Source organism: Anomaloglossus baeobatrachus, chromosome 2 (genome assembly GCF_048569485.1).
Source record: "Anomaloglossus baeobatrachus isolate aAnoBae1 chromosome 2, aAnoBae1.hap1, whole genome shotgun sequence".
Classification (NCBI taxonomy): Eukaryota; Metazoa; Chordata; class Amphibia; order Anura; family Aromobatidae; genus Anomaloglossus; species Anomaloglossus baeobatrachus.
The window spans coordinates 391,663,009-391,679,015 of NC_134354.1; the positions used below are offsets into that span (position 1 = coordinate 391,663,009).

The 16,007-nt window shown below is 45.9% G+C and overlaps 1 protein-coding gene across 2 annotated transcripts in view; it reads left to right on the top strand.

Moving 5' to 3' along the window:
• The first annotated feature begins 9,039 nt into the window (after positions 1 to 9,039).
• The window catches only part of MTF1 (metal regulatory transcription factor 1), an 81,150-nt gene continuing 74,182 nt past the window's right edge, over positions 9,040 to 16,007 (top strand). For both annotated transcript variants that reach the window (XM_075336064.1, XM_075336065.1), the window contains exon 1: positions 9,040 to 9,979. In XM_075336064.1, the coding sequence (XP_075192179.1) occupies positions 9,557 to 9,979 (423 nt within the window). In that variant the 5' untranslated portion in view covers positions 9,040 to 9,556. The remainder of the gene's footprint in view (positions 9,980 to 16,007) is intronic.

The following is a 16,007-nucleotide window of genomic DNA, read 5'->3' on the forward strand; positions in this document are numbered from 1 at the left end:
GAGCAGTGACACACACACTTCTCTGTATAGAACTGATACCACAGAGCAGTTATACACACACACAAACTACACACACTCCTCTGTATAGAACTGTTACCACAGAGCAGTGACACACACACTTCTCTGTATAGAACTGATACCACAGAGCAGTTATACACACACACAAACTACACACACTCCTCTGTATAGAACTGTTACCACAGAGCAGTGACACACACACACACTTCTCTGTATAGAACTGATACCACAGAGCAGTGATACACACACACAAACTACACACACACACACTCCTCTGTATAGAACTGTTACCACAGAGCAGTGACACACACACACTTCTCTGTATAGAACTGATACCACAGAGCAGTTATACACACACACAAACTACACACACTCCTCTGTATAGAACTGTTACCACAGAGCAGTGACACACACACTTCTCTGTATAGAACTGATACCACAGAGCAGTTATACACACACACAAACTACACACACTCCTCTGTATAGAACTGTTACCACAGAGCAGTGACACACACACACACTTCTCTGTATAGAACTGATACCACAGAGCAGTGATACACACACACAAACTACACACACACACACTCCTCTGTATAGAACTGTTACCACAGAGCAGTGACACACACACACACACACTTCTCTGTATAGAACTGATACCACAGAGCAGTTATACACACACACAAACTACACACACTCCTCTGTATAGAACTGTTACCACAGAGCAGTGACACACACACTTCTCTGTATAGAACTGATACCACAGAGCAGTTATACACACACACAAACTACACACACTCCTCTGTATAGAACTGTTACCACAGAGCAGTGACACACACACTTCTCTGTATAGAACTGATACCACAGAGCAGTTATACACACACACAAACTACACACACTCCTCTGTATAGAACTGTTACCACAGAGCAGTGACACACACACACTTCTCTGTATAGAACTGATACCACAGAGCAGTGATACACACACACAAACTACACACACACACTCCTCTGTATAGAACTGTTACCACAGAGCAGTGACACACACACTTCTCTGTATAGAACTGATACCACAGAGCAGTTATACACACACACAAACTACACACACTCCTCTGTATAGAACTGTTACCACAGAGCAGTGACACACACACTTCTCTGTATAGAACTGATACCACAGAGCAGTTATACACACACACAAACTACACACACTCCTCTGTATAGAACTGTTACCACAGAGCAGTGACACACACACTTCTCTGTATAGAACTGATACCACAGAGCAGTTATACACACACACAAACTACACACACTCCTCTGTATAGAACTGTTACCACAGAGCAGTGACACACACACACACACTTCTCTGTATAGAACTGATACCACAGAGCAGTGATACACACACACAAACTACACACACACACTCCTCTGTATAGAACTGTTACCACAGAGCAGTGACACACACACTTCTCTGTATAGAACTGATACCACAGAGCAGTTATACACACACACAAACTACACACACTCCTCTGTATAGAACTGTTACCACAGAGCAGTGACACACACACTTCTCTGTATAGAACTGATACCACAGAGCAGTTATACACACACACAAACTACACACACTCCTCTGTATAGAACTGTTACCACAGAGCAGTGACACACACACACACTTCTCTGTATAGAACTGATACCACAGAGCAGTGATACACACACACAAACTACACACACACACACTCCTCTGTATAGAACTGTTACCACAGAGCAGTGACACACACACACTTCTCTGTATAGAACTGATACCACAGAGCAGTTATACACACACACAAACTACACACACTCCTCTGTATAGAACTGTTACCACAGAGCAGTGACACACACACTTCTCTGTATAGAACTGATACCACAGAGCAGTTATACACACACACAAACTACACACACTCCTCTGTATAGAACTGTTACCACAGAGCAGTGACACACACACACTTCTCTGTATAGAACTGATACCACAGAGCAGTGATACACACACACAAACTACACACACTCCTCTGTATAGAACTGTTACCACAGAGCAGTGACACACACACTTCTCTGTATAGAACTGATACCACAGAGCAGTTATACACACACACAAACTACACACACTCCTCTGTATAGAACTGTTACCACAGAGCAGTGACACACACACTTCTCTGTATAGAACTGATACCACAGAGCAGTTATACACACACACAAACTACACACACTCCTCTGTATAGAACTGTTACCACAGAGCAGTGACACACACACACACTTCTCTGTATAGAACTGATACCACAGAGCAGTGATACACACACACAAACTACACACACACACTCCTCTGTATAGAACTGTTACCACAGAGCAGTGACACACACACTTCTCTGTATAGAACTGATACCACAGAGCAGTTATACACACACACAAACTACACACACTCCTCTGTATAGAACTGTTACCACAGAGCAGTGACACACACACACACTTCTCTGTATAGAACTGATACCACAGAGCAGTGATACACACACACAAACTACACACACACACTCCTCTGTATAGAACTGTTACCACAGAGCAGTGACACACACACACACACACTTCTCTGTATAGAACTGATACCACAGAGCAGTTATACACACACACAAACTACACACACTCCTCTGTATAGAACTGTTACCACAGAGCAGTGACACACACACTTCTCTGTATAGAACTGATACCACAGAGCAGTTATACACACACACAAACTACACACACTCCTCTGTATAGAACTGTTACCACAGAGCAGTGACACACACACTTCTCTGTATAGAACTGATACCACAGAGCAGTTATACACACACACAAACTACACACACTCCTCTGTATAGAACTGTTACCACAGAGCAGTGACACACACACACTTCTCTGTATAGAACTGATACCACAGAGCAGTGATACACACACACAAACTACACACACACACTCCTCTGTATAGAACTGTTACCACAGAGCAGTGACACACACACTTCTCTGTATAGAACTGATACCACAGAGCAGTTATACACACACACAAACTACACACACTCCTCTGTATAGAACTGTTACCACAGAGCAGTGACACACACACTTCTCTGTATAGAACTGATACCACAGAGCAGTTATACACACACACAAACTACACACACTCCTCTGTATAGAACTGTTACCACAGAGCAGTGACACACACACTTCTCTGTATAGAACTGATACCACAGAGCAGTTATACACACACACAAACTACACACACTCCTCTGTATAGAACTGTTACCACAGAGCAGTGACACACACACACACACACTTCTCTGTATAGAACTGATACCACAGAGCAGTGATACACACACACAAACTACACACACACACTCCTCTGTATAGAACTGTTACCACAGAGCAGTGACACACACACTTCTCTGTATAGAACTGATACCACAGAGCAGTTATACACACACACAAACTACACACACTCCTCTGTATAGAACTGTTACCACAGAGCAGTGACACACACACTTCTCTGTATAGAACTGATACCACAGAGCAGTTATACACACACACAAACTACACACACTCCTCTGTATAGAACTGTTACCACAGAGCAGTGACACACACACACACTTCTCTGTATAGAACTGATACCACAGAGCAGTGATACACACACACAAACTACACACACACACACTCCTCTGTATAGAACTGTTACCACAGAGCAGTGACACACACACACTTCTCTGTATAGAACTGATACCACAGAGCAGTTATACACACACACAAACTACACACACTCCTCTGTATAGAACTGTTACCACAGAGCAGTGACACACACACTTCTCTGTATAGAACTGATACCACAGAGCAGTTATACACACACACAAACTACACACACTCCTCTGTATAGAACTGTTACCACAGAGCAGTGACACACACACACACTTCTCTGTATAGAACTGATACCACAGAGCAGTGATACACACACACAAACTACACACACACACACTCCTCTGTATAGAACTGTTACCACAGAGCAGTGACACACACACACACACACTTCTCTGTATAGAACTGATACCACAGAGCAGTTATACACACACACAAACTACACACACTCCTCTGTATAGAACTGTTACCACAGAGCAGTGACACACACACTTCTCTGTATAGAACTGATACCACAGAGCAGTTATACACACACACAAACTACACACATTCCTCTGTATAGAACTGTTACCACAGAGCAGTGACACACACACTTCTCTGTATAGAACTGATACCACAGAGCAGTTATACACACACACAAACTACACACACTCCTCTGTATAGAACTGTTACCACAGAGCAGTGACACACACACACTTCTCTGTATAGAACTGATACCACAGAGCAGTGATACACACACACAAACTACACACACACACTCCTCTGTATAGAACTGTTACCACAGAGCAGTGACACACACACTTCTCTGTATAGAACTGATACCACAGAGCAGTTATACACACACACAAACTACACACACTCCTCTGTATAGAACTGTTACCACAGAGCAGTGACACACACACTTCTCTGTATAGAACTGATACCACAGAGCAGTTATACACACACACAAACTACACACACTCCTCTGTATAGAACTGTTACCACAGAGCAGTGACACACACACTTCTCTGTATAGAACTGATACCACAGAGCAGTTATACACACACACAAACTACACACACTCCTCTGTATAGAACTGTTACCACAGAGCAGTGACACACACACACACACTTCTCTGTATAGAACTGATACCACAGAGCAGTGATACACACACACAAACTACACACACACACTCCTCTGTATAGAACTGTTACCACAGAGCAGTGACACACACACTTCTCTGTATAGAACTGATACCACAGAGCAGTTATACACACACACAAACTACACACACTCCTCTGTATAGAACTGTTACCACAGAGCAGTGACACACACACTTCTCTGTATAGAACTGATACCACAGAGCAGTTATACACACACACAAACTACACACACTCCTCTGTATAGAACTGTTACCACAGAGCAGTGACACACACACACACTTCTCTGTATAGAACTGATACCACAGAGCAGTGATACACACACACAAACTACACACACACACACTCCTCTGTATAGAACTGTTACCACAGAGCAGTGACACACACACACTTCTCTGTATAGAACTGATACCACAGAGCAGTTATACACACACACAAACTACACACACTCCTCTGTATAGAACTGTTACCACAGAGCAGTGACACACACACTTCTCTGTATAGAACTGATACCACAGAGCAGTTATACACACACACAAACTACACACACTCCTCTGTATAGAACTGTTACCACAGAGCAGTGACACACACACACTTCTCTGTATAGAACTGATACCACAGAGCAGTGATACACACACACAAACTACACACACTCCTCTGTATAGAACTGTTACCACAGAGCAGTGACACACACACTTCTCTGTATAGAACTGATACCACAGAGCAGTTATACACACACACAAACTACACACACTCCTCTGTATAGAACTGTTACCACAGAGCAGTGACACACACACTTCTCTGTATAGAACTGATACCACAGAGCAGTTATACACACACACAAACTACACACACTCCTCTGTATAGAACTGTTACCACAGAGCAGTGACACACACACACACTTCTCTGTATAGAACTGATACCACAGAGCAGTGATACACACACACAAACTACACACACACACTCCTCTGTATAGAACTGTTACCACAGAGCAGTGACACACACACTTCTCTGTATAGAACTGATACCACAGAGCAGTTATACACACACACAAACTACACACACTCCTCTGTATAGAACTGTTACCACAGAGCAGTGACACACACACACACTTCTCTGTATAGAACTGATACCACAGAGCAGTGATACACACACACAAACTACACACACACACACTCCTCTGTATAGAACTGTTACCACAGAGCAGTGACACACACACACACACACTTCTCTGTATAGAACTGATACCACAGAGCAGTTATACACACACACAAACTACACACACTCCTCTGTATAGAACTGTTACCACAGAGCAGTGACACACACACTTCTCTGTATAGAACTGATACCACAGAGCAGTTATACACACACACAAACTACACACATTCCTCTGTATAGAACTGTTACCACAGAGCAGTGACACACACACTTCTCTGTATAGAACTGATACCACAGAGCAGTTATACACACACACAAACTACACACACTCCTCTGTATAGAACTGTTACCACAGAGCAGTGACACACACACACTTCTCTGTATAGAACTGATACCACAGAGCAGTGATACACACACACAAACTACACACACACACTCCTCTGTATAGAACTGTTACCACAGAGCAGTGACACACACACTTCTCTGTATAGAACTGATACCACAGAGCAGTTATACACACACACAAACTACACACACTCCTCTGTATAGAACTGTTACCACAGAGCAGTGACACACACACTTCTCTGTATAGAACTGATACCACAGAGCAGTTATACACACACACAAACTACACACACTCCTCTGTATAGAACTGTTACCACAGAGCAGTGACACACACACTTCTCTGTATAGAACTGATACCACAGAGCAGTTATACACACACACAAACTACACACACTCCTCTGTATAGAACTGTTACCACAGAGCAGTGACACACACACACACACACTTCTCTGTATAGAACTGATACCACAGAGCAGTGATACACACACACAAACTACACACACACACTCCTCTGTATAGAACTGTTACCACAGAGCAGTGACACACACACTTCTCTGTATAGAACTGATACCACAGAGCAGTTATACACACACACAAACTACACACACTCCTCTGTATAGAACTGTTACCACAGAGCAGTGACACACACACTTCTCTGTATAGAACTGATACCACAGAGCAGTTATACACACACACAAACTACACACACTCCTCTGTATAGAACTGTTACCACAGAGCAGTGACACACACACACACTTCTCTGTATAGAACTGATACCACAGAGCAGTGATACACACACACAAACTACACACACACACACTCCTCTGTATAGAACTGTTACCACAGAGCAGTGACACACACACACTTCTCTGTATAGAACTGATACCACAGAGCAGTTATACACACACACAAACTACACACACTCCTCTGTATAGAACTGTTACCACAGAGCAGTGACACACACACTTCTCTGTATAGAACTGATACCACAGAGCAGTTATACACACACACAAACTACACACACTCCTCTGTATAGAACTGTTACCACAGAGCAGTGACACACACACACACTTCTCTGTATAGAACTGATACCACAGAGCAGTGATACACACACACAAACTACACACACACACACTCCTCTGTATAGAACTGTTACCACAGAGCAGTGACACACACACACACACACTTCTCTGTATAGAACTGATACCACAGAGCAGTTATACACACACACAAACTACACACACTCCTCTGTATAGAACTGTTACCACAGAGCAGTGACACACACACTTCTCTGTATAGAACTGATACCACAGAGCAGTTATACACACACACAAACTACACACATTCCTCTGTATAGAACTGTTACCACAGAGCAGTGACACACACACTTCTCTGTATAGAACTGATACCACAGAGCAGTTATACACACACACAAACTACACACACTCCTCTGTATAGAACTGTTACCACAGAGCAGTGACACACACACACTTCTCTGTATAGAACTGATACCACAGAGCAGTGATACACACACACAAACTACACACACACACTCCTCTGTATAGAACTGTTACCACAGAGCAGTGACACACACACTTCTCTGTATAGAACTGATACCACAGAGCAGTTATACACACACACAAACTACACACACTCCTCTGTATAGAACTGTTACCACAGAGCAGTGACACACACACTTCTCTGTATAGAACTGATACCACAGAGCAGTTATACACACACACAAACTACACACACTCCTCTGTATAGAACTGTTACCACAGAGCAGTGACACACACACTTCTCTGTATAGAACTGATACCACAGAGCAGTTATACACACACACAAACTACACACACTCCTCTGTATAGAACTGTTACCACAGAGCAGTGACACACACACACACACACTTCTCTGTATAGAACTGATACCACAGAGCAGTGATACACACACACAAACTACACACACACACTCCTCTGTATAGAACTGTTACCACAGAGCAGTGACACACACACTTCTCTGTATAGAACTGATACCACAGAGCAGTTATACACACACACAAACTACACACACTCCTCTGTATAGAACTGTTACCACAGAGCAGTGACACACACACTTCTCTGTATAGAACTGATACCACAGAGCAGTTATACACACACACAAACTACACACACTCCTCTGTATAGAACTGTTACCACAGAGCAGTGACACACACACACACTTCTCTGTATAGAACTGATACCACAGAGCAGTGATACACACACACAAACTACACACACACACACTCCTCTGTATAGAACTGTTACCACAGAGCAGTGACACACACACACTTCTCTGTATAGAACTGATACCACAGAGCAGTTATACACACACACAAACTACACACACTCCTCTGTATAGAACTGTTACCACAGAGCAGTGACACACACACTTCTCTGTATAGAACTGATACCACAGAGCAGTTATACACACACACAAACTACACACACTCCTCTGTATAGAACTGTTACCACAGAGCAGTGACACACACACACTTCTCTGTATAGAACTGATACCACAGAGCAGTGATACACACACACACACACACTCCTCTGTGTAGATTGTAGAACTGATACCACAGAGCAGTGACACGTGACTCATTCAGCATTTCCTAGCGCCTGTCACATGACCACATTGAACGCCTTCTCTCAGGTTTGTCCCTCTCGACGCTCCGTCCTCTTCCTAGCAGTGAGGAGAAGGAAGCGGATCAGGAAGTGTCGCTGCTCGGGCATGATCTGAGGACACCGGGGCACGGCCAGCGAGGAGTGGAACGTTTGAGCGGAGCCATTGCTGTAGAGTGAGAAGAGGCAGCTCCGCTTGTGTACACGGTGCCGTGTGTATGGGGGGCAGTGCCGTCTGCTGGAAGTGGGGCCCTAAAGTCCTGTGAGCTGCATGCCCCAGCTCTGAGGCTCCAGCAGTGGGGTCCCAGTCCGGTTTCACCATGCTCCTCCATGGCCTGGACGTTGTCCGGCACTGGTCCTGTCCCGCCCTGCCCCCTGCTCTCCATGTGACTGCTCGGAGCCCTGTGGAGGAGATGGGGGAAGCCTGAGATGGCCATGCTCTCCTGTGCCATGCATAGACGTGCTGTGAGGATTGGCACACAATATGGACGCTCCTGTGACAATTCTGACCTCTAGAGTATTCGTTCTTCCAGGATAAGATTCTGTCCAGCATTGTACCATGGGAGAAAACAGCCCAGAACTGGCCCTAATGTCTGAGGAGGAGGAGGAGGAGGGCTTGTGCTCAGACGATAAGATGAGGAAGTGGTTCCTGGATAAAGGTGGGCGAGAGGCACCCACCGTCTATGATACCACCACCGTCCTCATAGAGCAGGACCGGCCGCTATCGGAGGAAGATGATGAGGAGGAGGAGGAAGACGAGGGCAACATTGGCACCAATCTACCATTCCTTGATGCTGCCAATGAAGAAGGCCTATTGCTTATGTCCGAACAGGACGCCATGTCACAAGGATATGTTCAGCACATCATCTCACCGGACCAGATTCACCTTACCATTAACCCAGGTTCTACGCCTATGCCGAGGAACATCGAGGGGGCTACGCTGACCATACACTCAGAGTGCCCGGAAACCAAGCAGAAGGAGGTAATGCATGCATAAAGCCGCCTAATGTATCTAGAGTTAGGGTACCGTCACACTAAACGACGTACCAGCAATTCCGACCACAATACGACCTGGTCAGGATCGCTGGTATGTCGCTAGTGAGCTGTCAAATAGTCAGATCTTCCCAACAACACAGCAACAATACAGCGGTCGCTGGGACCCTGTCACATAGCGGTCGCTGGGACCCTGTCGCATAGCGGTTGCTGGGACCCTGTCGCATAGCGGTCGCTGGGACCCTGTCACATAGCGGTCGCTCGGACCCTGTCGCATAGCGGTCGCTGGGACCCTGTCGCATAGCGGTCGCTGGGACCCTGTCGCATAGCGGTCGCTGGGACCCTGTCGCATAGCGGTTGCTGGGACCCTGTCGCATAGCGGTTGCTGGGACCCTGTCGCATAGCGGTTGCTGGGACCCTGTCGCATAGCGGTTGCTGGGACCCTGTCGCATAGCGGTTGCTGGGACCCTGTCGCATAGCGGTTGCTGGGACCCTGTCGCATAGCGGTTGCTGGGACCCTGTCGCATAGCGGTTGCTGGGACCCTGTCGCATAGCGGTTGCTGGGACCCTGTCGCATAGCGGTCGCTGGGACCCTGTCGCATAGCGGTCGCTGGGACCCTGTCGCATAGCGGTCGCTGGGACCCTGTCGCATAGCGGTCGCTGGGACCCTGTCGCATAGCGGTCGCTGGGACCCTGTCGCATAGCGGTCGCTGGGACCCTGTCGCATAGCGGTCGCTGGGACCCTGTCGCATAGCGGTCGCTGGGACCCTGTCGCATAGCGGTCGCTGGGACCCTGTCGCATAGCGGTCGCTGGGACCCTGTCGCATAGCGGTCGCTGGGACCCTGTCGCATAGCGGTCGCTGGGACCCTGTCGCATAGCGGTCGCTGGGACCCTGTCGCATAGCGGTCGCTGGGACCCTGTCACATAGCACGATTCAAATCTTGATTAGTAACATAGGCGTGCATCTACATTGCCTTTTCCGTGCCCCCTTTGCTCTGATTGGTGGTTGTAACTGCGTTGTGACTGGGTGGCCTTGCCTTTACAGAAGGCAACATAATAGCGCTTCCATCCTTCTCCATCCTTGTCCATCCTACAGTCCTGACGCAGAATGGACTGTATTACGATCTGCTGCTACACGCGGTCCGGGACAAGTGAATTCAGCCCTCCGAAATGTACTGCGATCTACAAGCCAGAACAGAGGATGAAAGCAGCCAATCCGACCGCAGTAGCGATAACCAATCGGAACAGAGAGGGCACGGAAAACAACGAAGATGCATGCCTACGTAAGTCGCGAATGAGCTCATTGGGTAAGGTGTCAAACACACCGATGCGTGCTGCCCTGCGGGAGCCCGTCGACCAAAAAAATGAACCAGAACAGTGTGTAATGATCAGTGATTTCACAGCAGGGGCCAGGTCGCTGCTTAGGGGTGCTTCACACACAGCGAGCTCGCTGCCGAGATCGCTGCTGAGTCACGGTTTTTGTGACGCAGCAGTGACCTCATTAGCGATCTCGCTGTGTGTGACACTGAGCAGCGATCTGGCCCCTGCTGCGAGATCGCTGCTCGTTACACACAGCCCTGGTTCGTTTTCTTCAAAGCCGCTCTCCTGCTGTGACACACAGATCGCTGTGTGTGACAGCAAGAGAGCGACAAATGAAGCGAGCAGGGAGCAGGAGCCGGCGTCTGACAGCTGAGGTAAGCTGTATCCAAGATAAACATCGGGTAACCAAGGTGGTTACCCGATATTTACCTTAGTTACCAGCCTCTGCAGCTCTCACGCTGCCTGTGCTGCCGGCTCCGGCTCTCTGCACATGTAGCTGCTGTACACATCGGGTTAATTAACCCGATGTGTACAGCAGCTAGGAGAGCAAGGAGCCAGCGCTAAGCAGTGTGCGCGGCTCCCTGCTCTCTGCACATGTAGCTGCATTACACATCGGGTTAATTAACCCGATGTGTACTGTAGCTAGGAGAGCAAGGAGCCAGCGCTCAGTGTGCGCGGCTCCCTGCTCCCTGCTCACACAGCTAAGCAGTGTGCACTGGTAACTAATGTAAACATCGGGTAACCATACCCGATGTTTACCTTAGTTACCAGTCTCCGCAGCTTCCAGACGGCGGCTCCGTGCAAGCGCAGCGTCGCTTGCACGTCGCTGCTGGCTGGGGGCTGTTCACTGGTCGCTGGTGAGATCTGCCTGTTTGACAGCTCACCAGCGACCATGTAGCGATGCAGCAGCGATCCTGACCAGGTCAGATCGCTGGTCGGATCGCTGCTGCATCGCTAAGTGTGAAGGTACCCTTAGTGTCACACACAGCGAGATCGCTGATGAGGTCACTGGTACGTCACAAAACCTGTGACTCAGCAGCGATCTCGCTATGTGAGAAGTACCCCTTAAGGGGCTGTCCACTTCCAAGAAAGTGTCTTTAGATGTCTTTGAAATGCAAATATACACAACTGTCTAATACCCCGCACTAAGGAAATATGTGCCGATCCCAGATCCTGGCAGTCCGCCTCTGGTTAATGATTGGCATGAAGGGGGCTGGCAGACTGGCTCTTCTTAGTTTGTTGGCCAGCCCCCCTCTCTTACAGATGGGAGCCCCTTGTATACACACACTGCTAATGGGTATTGGTAAGTTGCACATCTGTCTATTTTAATCACATCTAAAGACATTTGGCACTGGTCAGCTCCTTTTAGATGCACCATTAGAAAAATGGTCCGAATACGGCAACACCGGTTGCAGGAGAGTCCATGCTTGTCAGGTTGTTTACTATGCCCCTTTCTAGAGGATCCAGCAGATGCTATAGGGTCTTACCAGGCAAAACAGACTAGTGAAAGTAGAAAACTCACCTAAAGGGGTTATAATAGTCAAAACTCCTGTAATCGCGTAGAGCGCAGGCGAAAAGCTGCAACCCTGAGTGGAATCAATAAAATCAGGAGAAAGCGCGACGAGATACCCGGTTCCATCACCAAACCAATCGATGTAAATTTAGTTATTCCATGTCTTTATTCTTTTGCACAGGTCAATGCGCTTTGGAGACCGCAGTCTCTTTAATCAGAACTTCACCCAAAGGACATAAATAATTATGATTTAGGTCCTTTGCTTTATGTCCTGATGGAGACTGCGATCTCCGAAACGCATTGACCTGTTCAACAGAATAAAGACGTGGAATAATTAATTTGCATTGATTGGTTTGGTGATAGTGCGGCGAGATACACTGTTCCCTCTGTTTTTATTGATCCTTTCTAGAGGATTACGTCTGAGTATTTTCTAGATTTCCCACATTTAGAGTTACTCTTATCTATTGCCCGATGTAGGTAAGTTATTTCGTTGATGTTTATGGTTTAATGGTTCCATAATTTATTACTAGATTCATCTTTATCACTGTAATTATTAGCCTTTTCTCACTTGTCCCTTTCTATAGTTAGTGTATGAGAATTATCGTGTCATGCTCTACCTTTTCTGTCATTCTTCATTCCCTCCAGTTTACAAGGGTTTTCCCGAAACCACAAAATATCCCCTATGCTGGGGTTAGACCAGCAATCTTGAGAACGAAACTCCAGAGATGTAGACACTTGGCCTCTGCTCCATTCCTTGTTATTGAGACTACCGGAAATAAGTGAGAACTTTACCTACCATTCCCATAGACCGTGAATGGAGCGGAGGCTGAGCACGCACACTTCTGTTTTATTCATAGTCATCGAGACTTCCATAAATGACTGCTTTATTCCACTTTCGCCTAAATTCCAATAGATAGTGAATGGGGTGCAGCAAGCCCTCTGTTCTTGGGGTCTCGAGTCTTGGTCAGTGATTAGACCCTTAGCGATCTGCAAATTAATCCCTATTCTATGGATAGTGGATAACTTATGATTTTTGGAAGCCCCCATAACTTTTTTTCACATGCCAGTTAGTCAATGGTGATCTGTCAGCTGATTTCACCGGAAAATATTTAAAGGGATATCCAGGATTATTTTTTTTTTTGTTTTACCATGAGCCAAAACACTCAGAGTGGCCATTGACCGCTCCTGGCAGCGGTTCAGCTGCTCCATGTCAGCGGAGCAGCTCTTTCGACATGGCATGACTGCCGATGTCATGCTGATTGACAGGTGGGTTTCCGTATTTAGGCAGCTAGGATCCGTATGTCAATCAGCAATATGTTGGTAGTGATGCCTCATCAGCAACAGTCCTGAAAGAAACTGCTGCTTTGTAGACAGGGCATCATCAGAAGCCTCAGAAATGCTGACAGGAGCACTCAGTGATCGCTCTGTGCTTGCAGAGGTCTGCACCGGGCACCACAGGCAGGTAGTTAGCTGCTACCTACAGTATGTGTTAGTGCTTAGGTCCGGAGTTAAAAATGAATATAGTCCTTTAATATTTTGCCATTGATAGCTGATACCACTGGTGTTTTGTAAACTGTTAGACCGTTCTTTCAGTGGTGTTATATGGATCTGTAGTACATCATCCAAGGTGCCTCAGAATTTATATAACGGCCGTGTAGACTTGCTTCCCATACTACACATTACAAAGCAGCTGGTGCATCATGGCAGCCTCGTATGATGGCAGCTGGGGTGCCCATCGGTTCATAGTATTGATTCTGGTCAACTTTGGTATAATCTTACTGTATTTGTGAGGGGATCATTAATGAGGTTATCCACTAATTTTACATTGATGGTCTATCCTTAGGATAGGTCATCAGTGTATGATCGAATGGGGTCCAACACCTGGCACCTCCACTCATCAGCTGTCCCTGGTGCAGAAGGCGGTAGCTGAAAATGCTCAGTTCCGGAATTGGCCCTGCTGATAGCTGTTGTGGATGGGTACTGTACATCCACCTCCCGTTCAAATCAGTAGGAGATGGATGTGCAGTACTCCGCCGCTATCGGAAGAGTGGGCACCCGGCACAGAAAACAGCTGATCGGCGGGGAAGCCAGGTGTCGGACCTTGGCCGATAAAACATTGGTGAGCTATCCTAAGGCTAGTCCATCAATGGAAAAGTAGTGGCCAACGTCTTTAATTAGAAAATTTTCTTAAAGGGCTCGTTAAAGGGAACCAATCACCAGGATTTTCGTATATAAGCTAAAGCCAGTGCTGTACTGGCACTATCAGGCTGATTCTCTACATACCTGTAGTTGTCAGCTCGGATGTATAGGTTTTGAAATCCAAGAAAGTAAAGTTTATAAAATGAGCTGCTTGTTGAGTGACAGTTGCACTGGAGCAGATAATATATTCATACTTATCCCCTCCCCCTGTTAGAATTAGCATAAGTATTATACATACGATTCACTTTGTCTGTTGCAGGACCTGTGTGAGGGATAACACAGGGGATAACTATGAATATGTTATCTGCTGCATTGCAACTGACTCATCAAGCAGCTCATTTTATAAACTTTACTTTCTTGGATTTCAAAACCTAAACATTCGAGCTGACCACTACAGGTATGCAGAGAATCAGCCTGATAGTGCCAGTACAGCACTGGCTTTAGCTTATATACGAAAATCCTGGTGATTGGTTCCGTTTAACACACTGCATTTTTGCTGAGTTTTACAGTATCCGCAAAGTGAAGGAGACTTCTGAAACCTCATGCACACCGTGCTTATTTTTTTTCCTTGCAGATTTGAACCAAGAAAGCATTTTGGTTTTTTTTTCCTCTATGCAGCATTCAACCTCTAGAAAATACTCATCTTGTGCACATAACCAATTATTAATTAAAATGTCCACTTCATTCACCCAGAAACTTACACTCCCTGACAGAAGTTCTGTCACTTATCCATGTTATGTAAATAAAAGCTTATAACCTGACTTTAAATTCATCCATTGGTTTTGTAAATTACTGAAAGCTGAATCCCTCCCAAATTTGGTTTAGGTTATGAAAATAAAGTTGCTGCAAAGCTGAAATATTGTTCATTTAATGAACACAGGTCAGATTTTGGCAAGACAAAAGTTTTGTCGCCCACAGAAAGTAATGTGAAATTCAATCAAATAATTAACTTCTAATACAAAGATATGTAGCATAACATTGGTG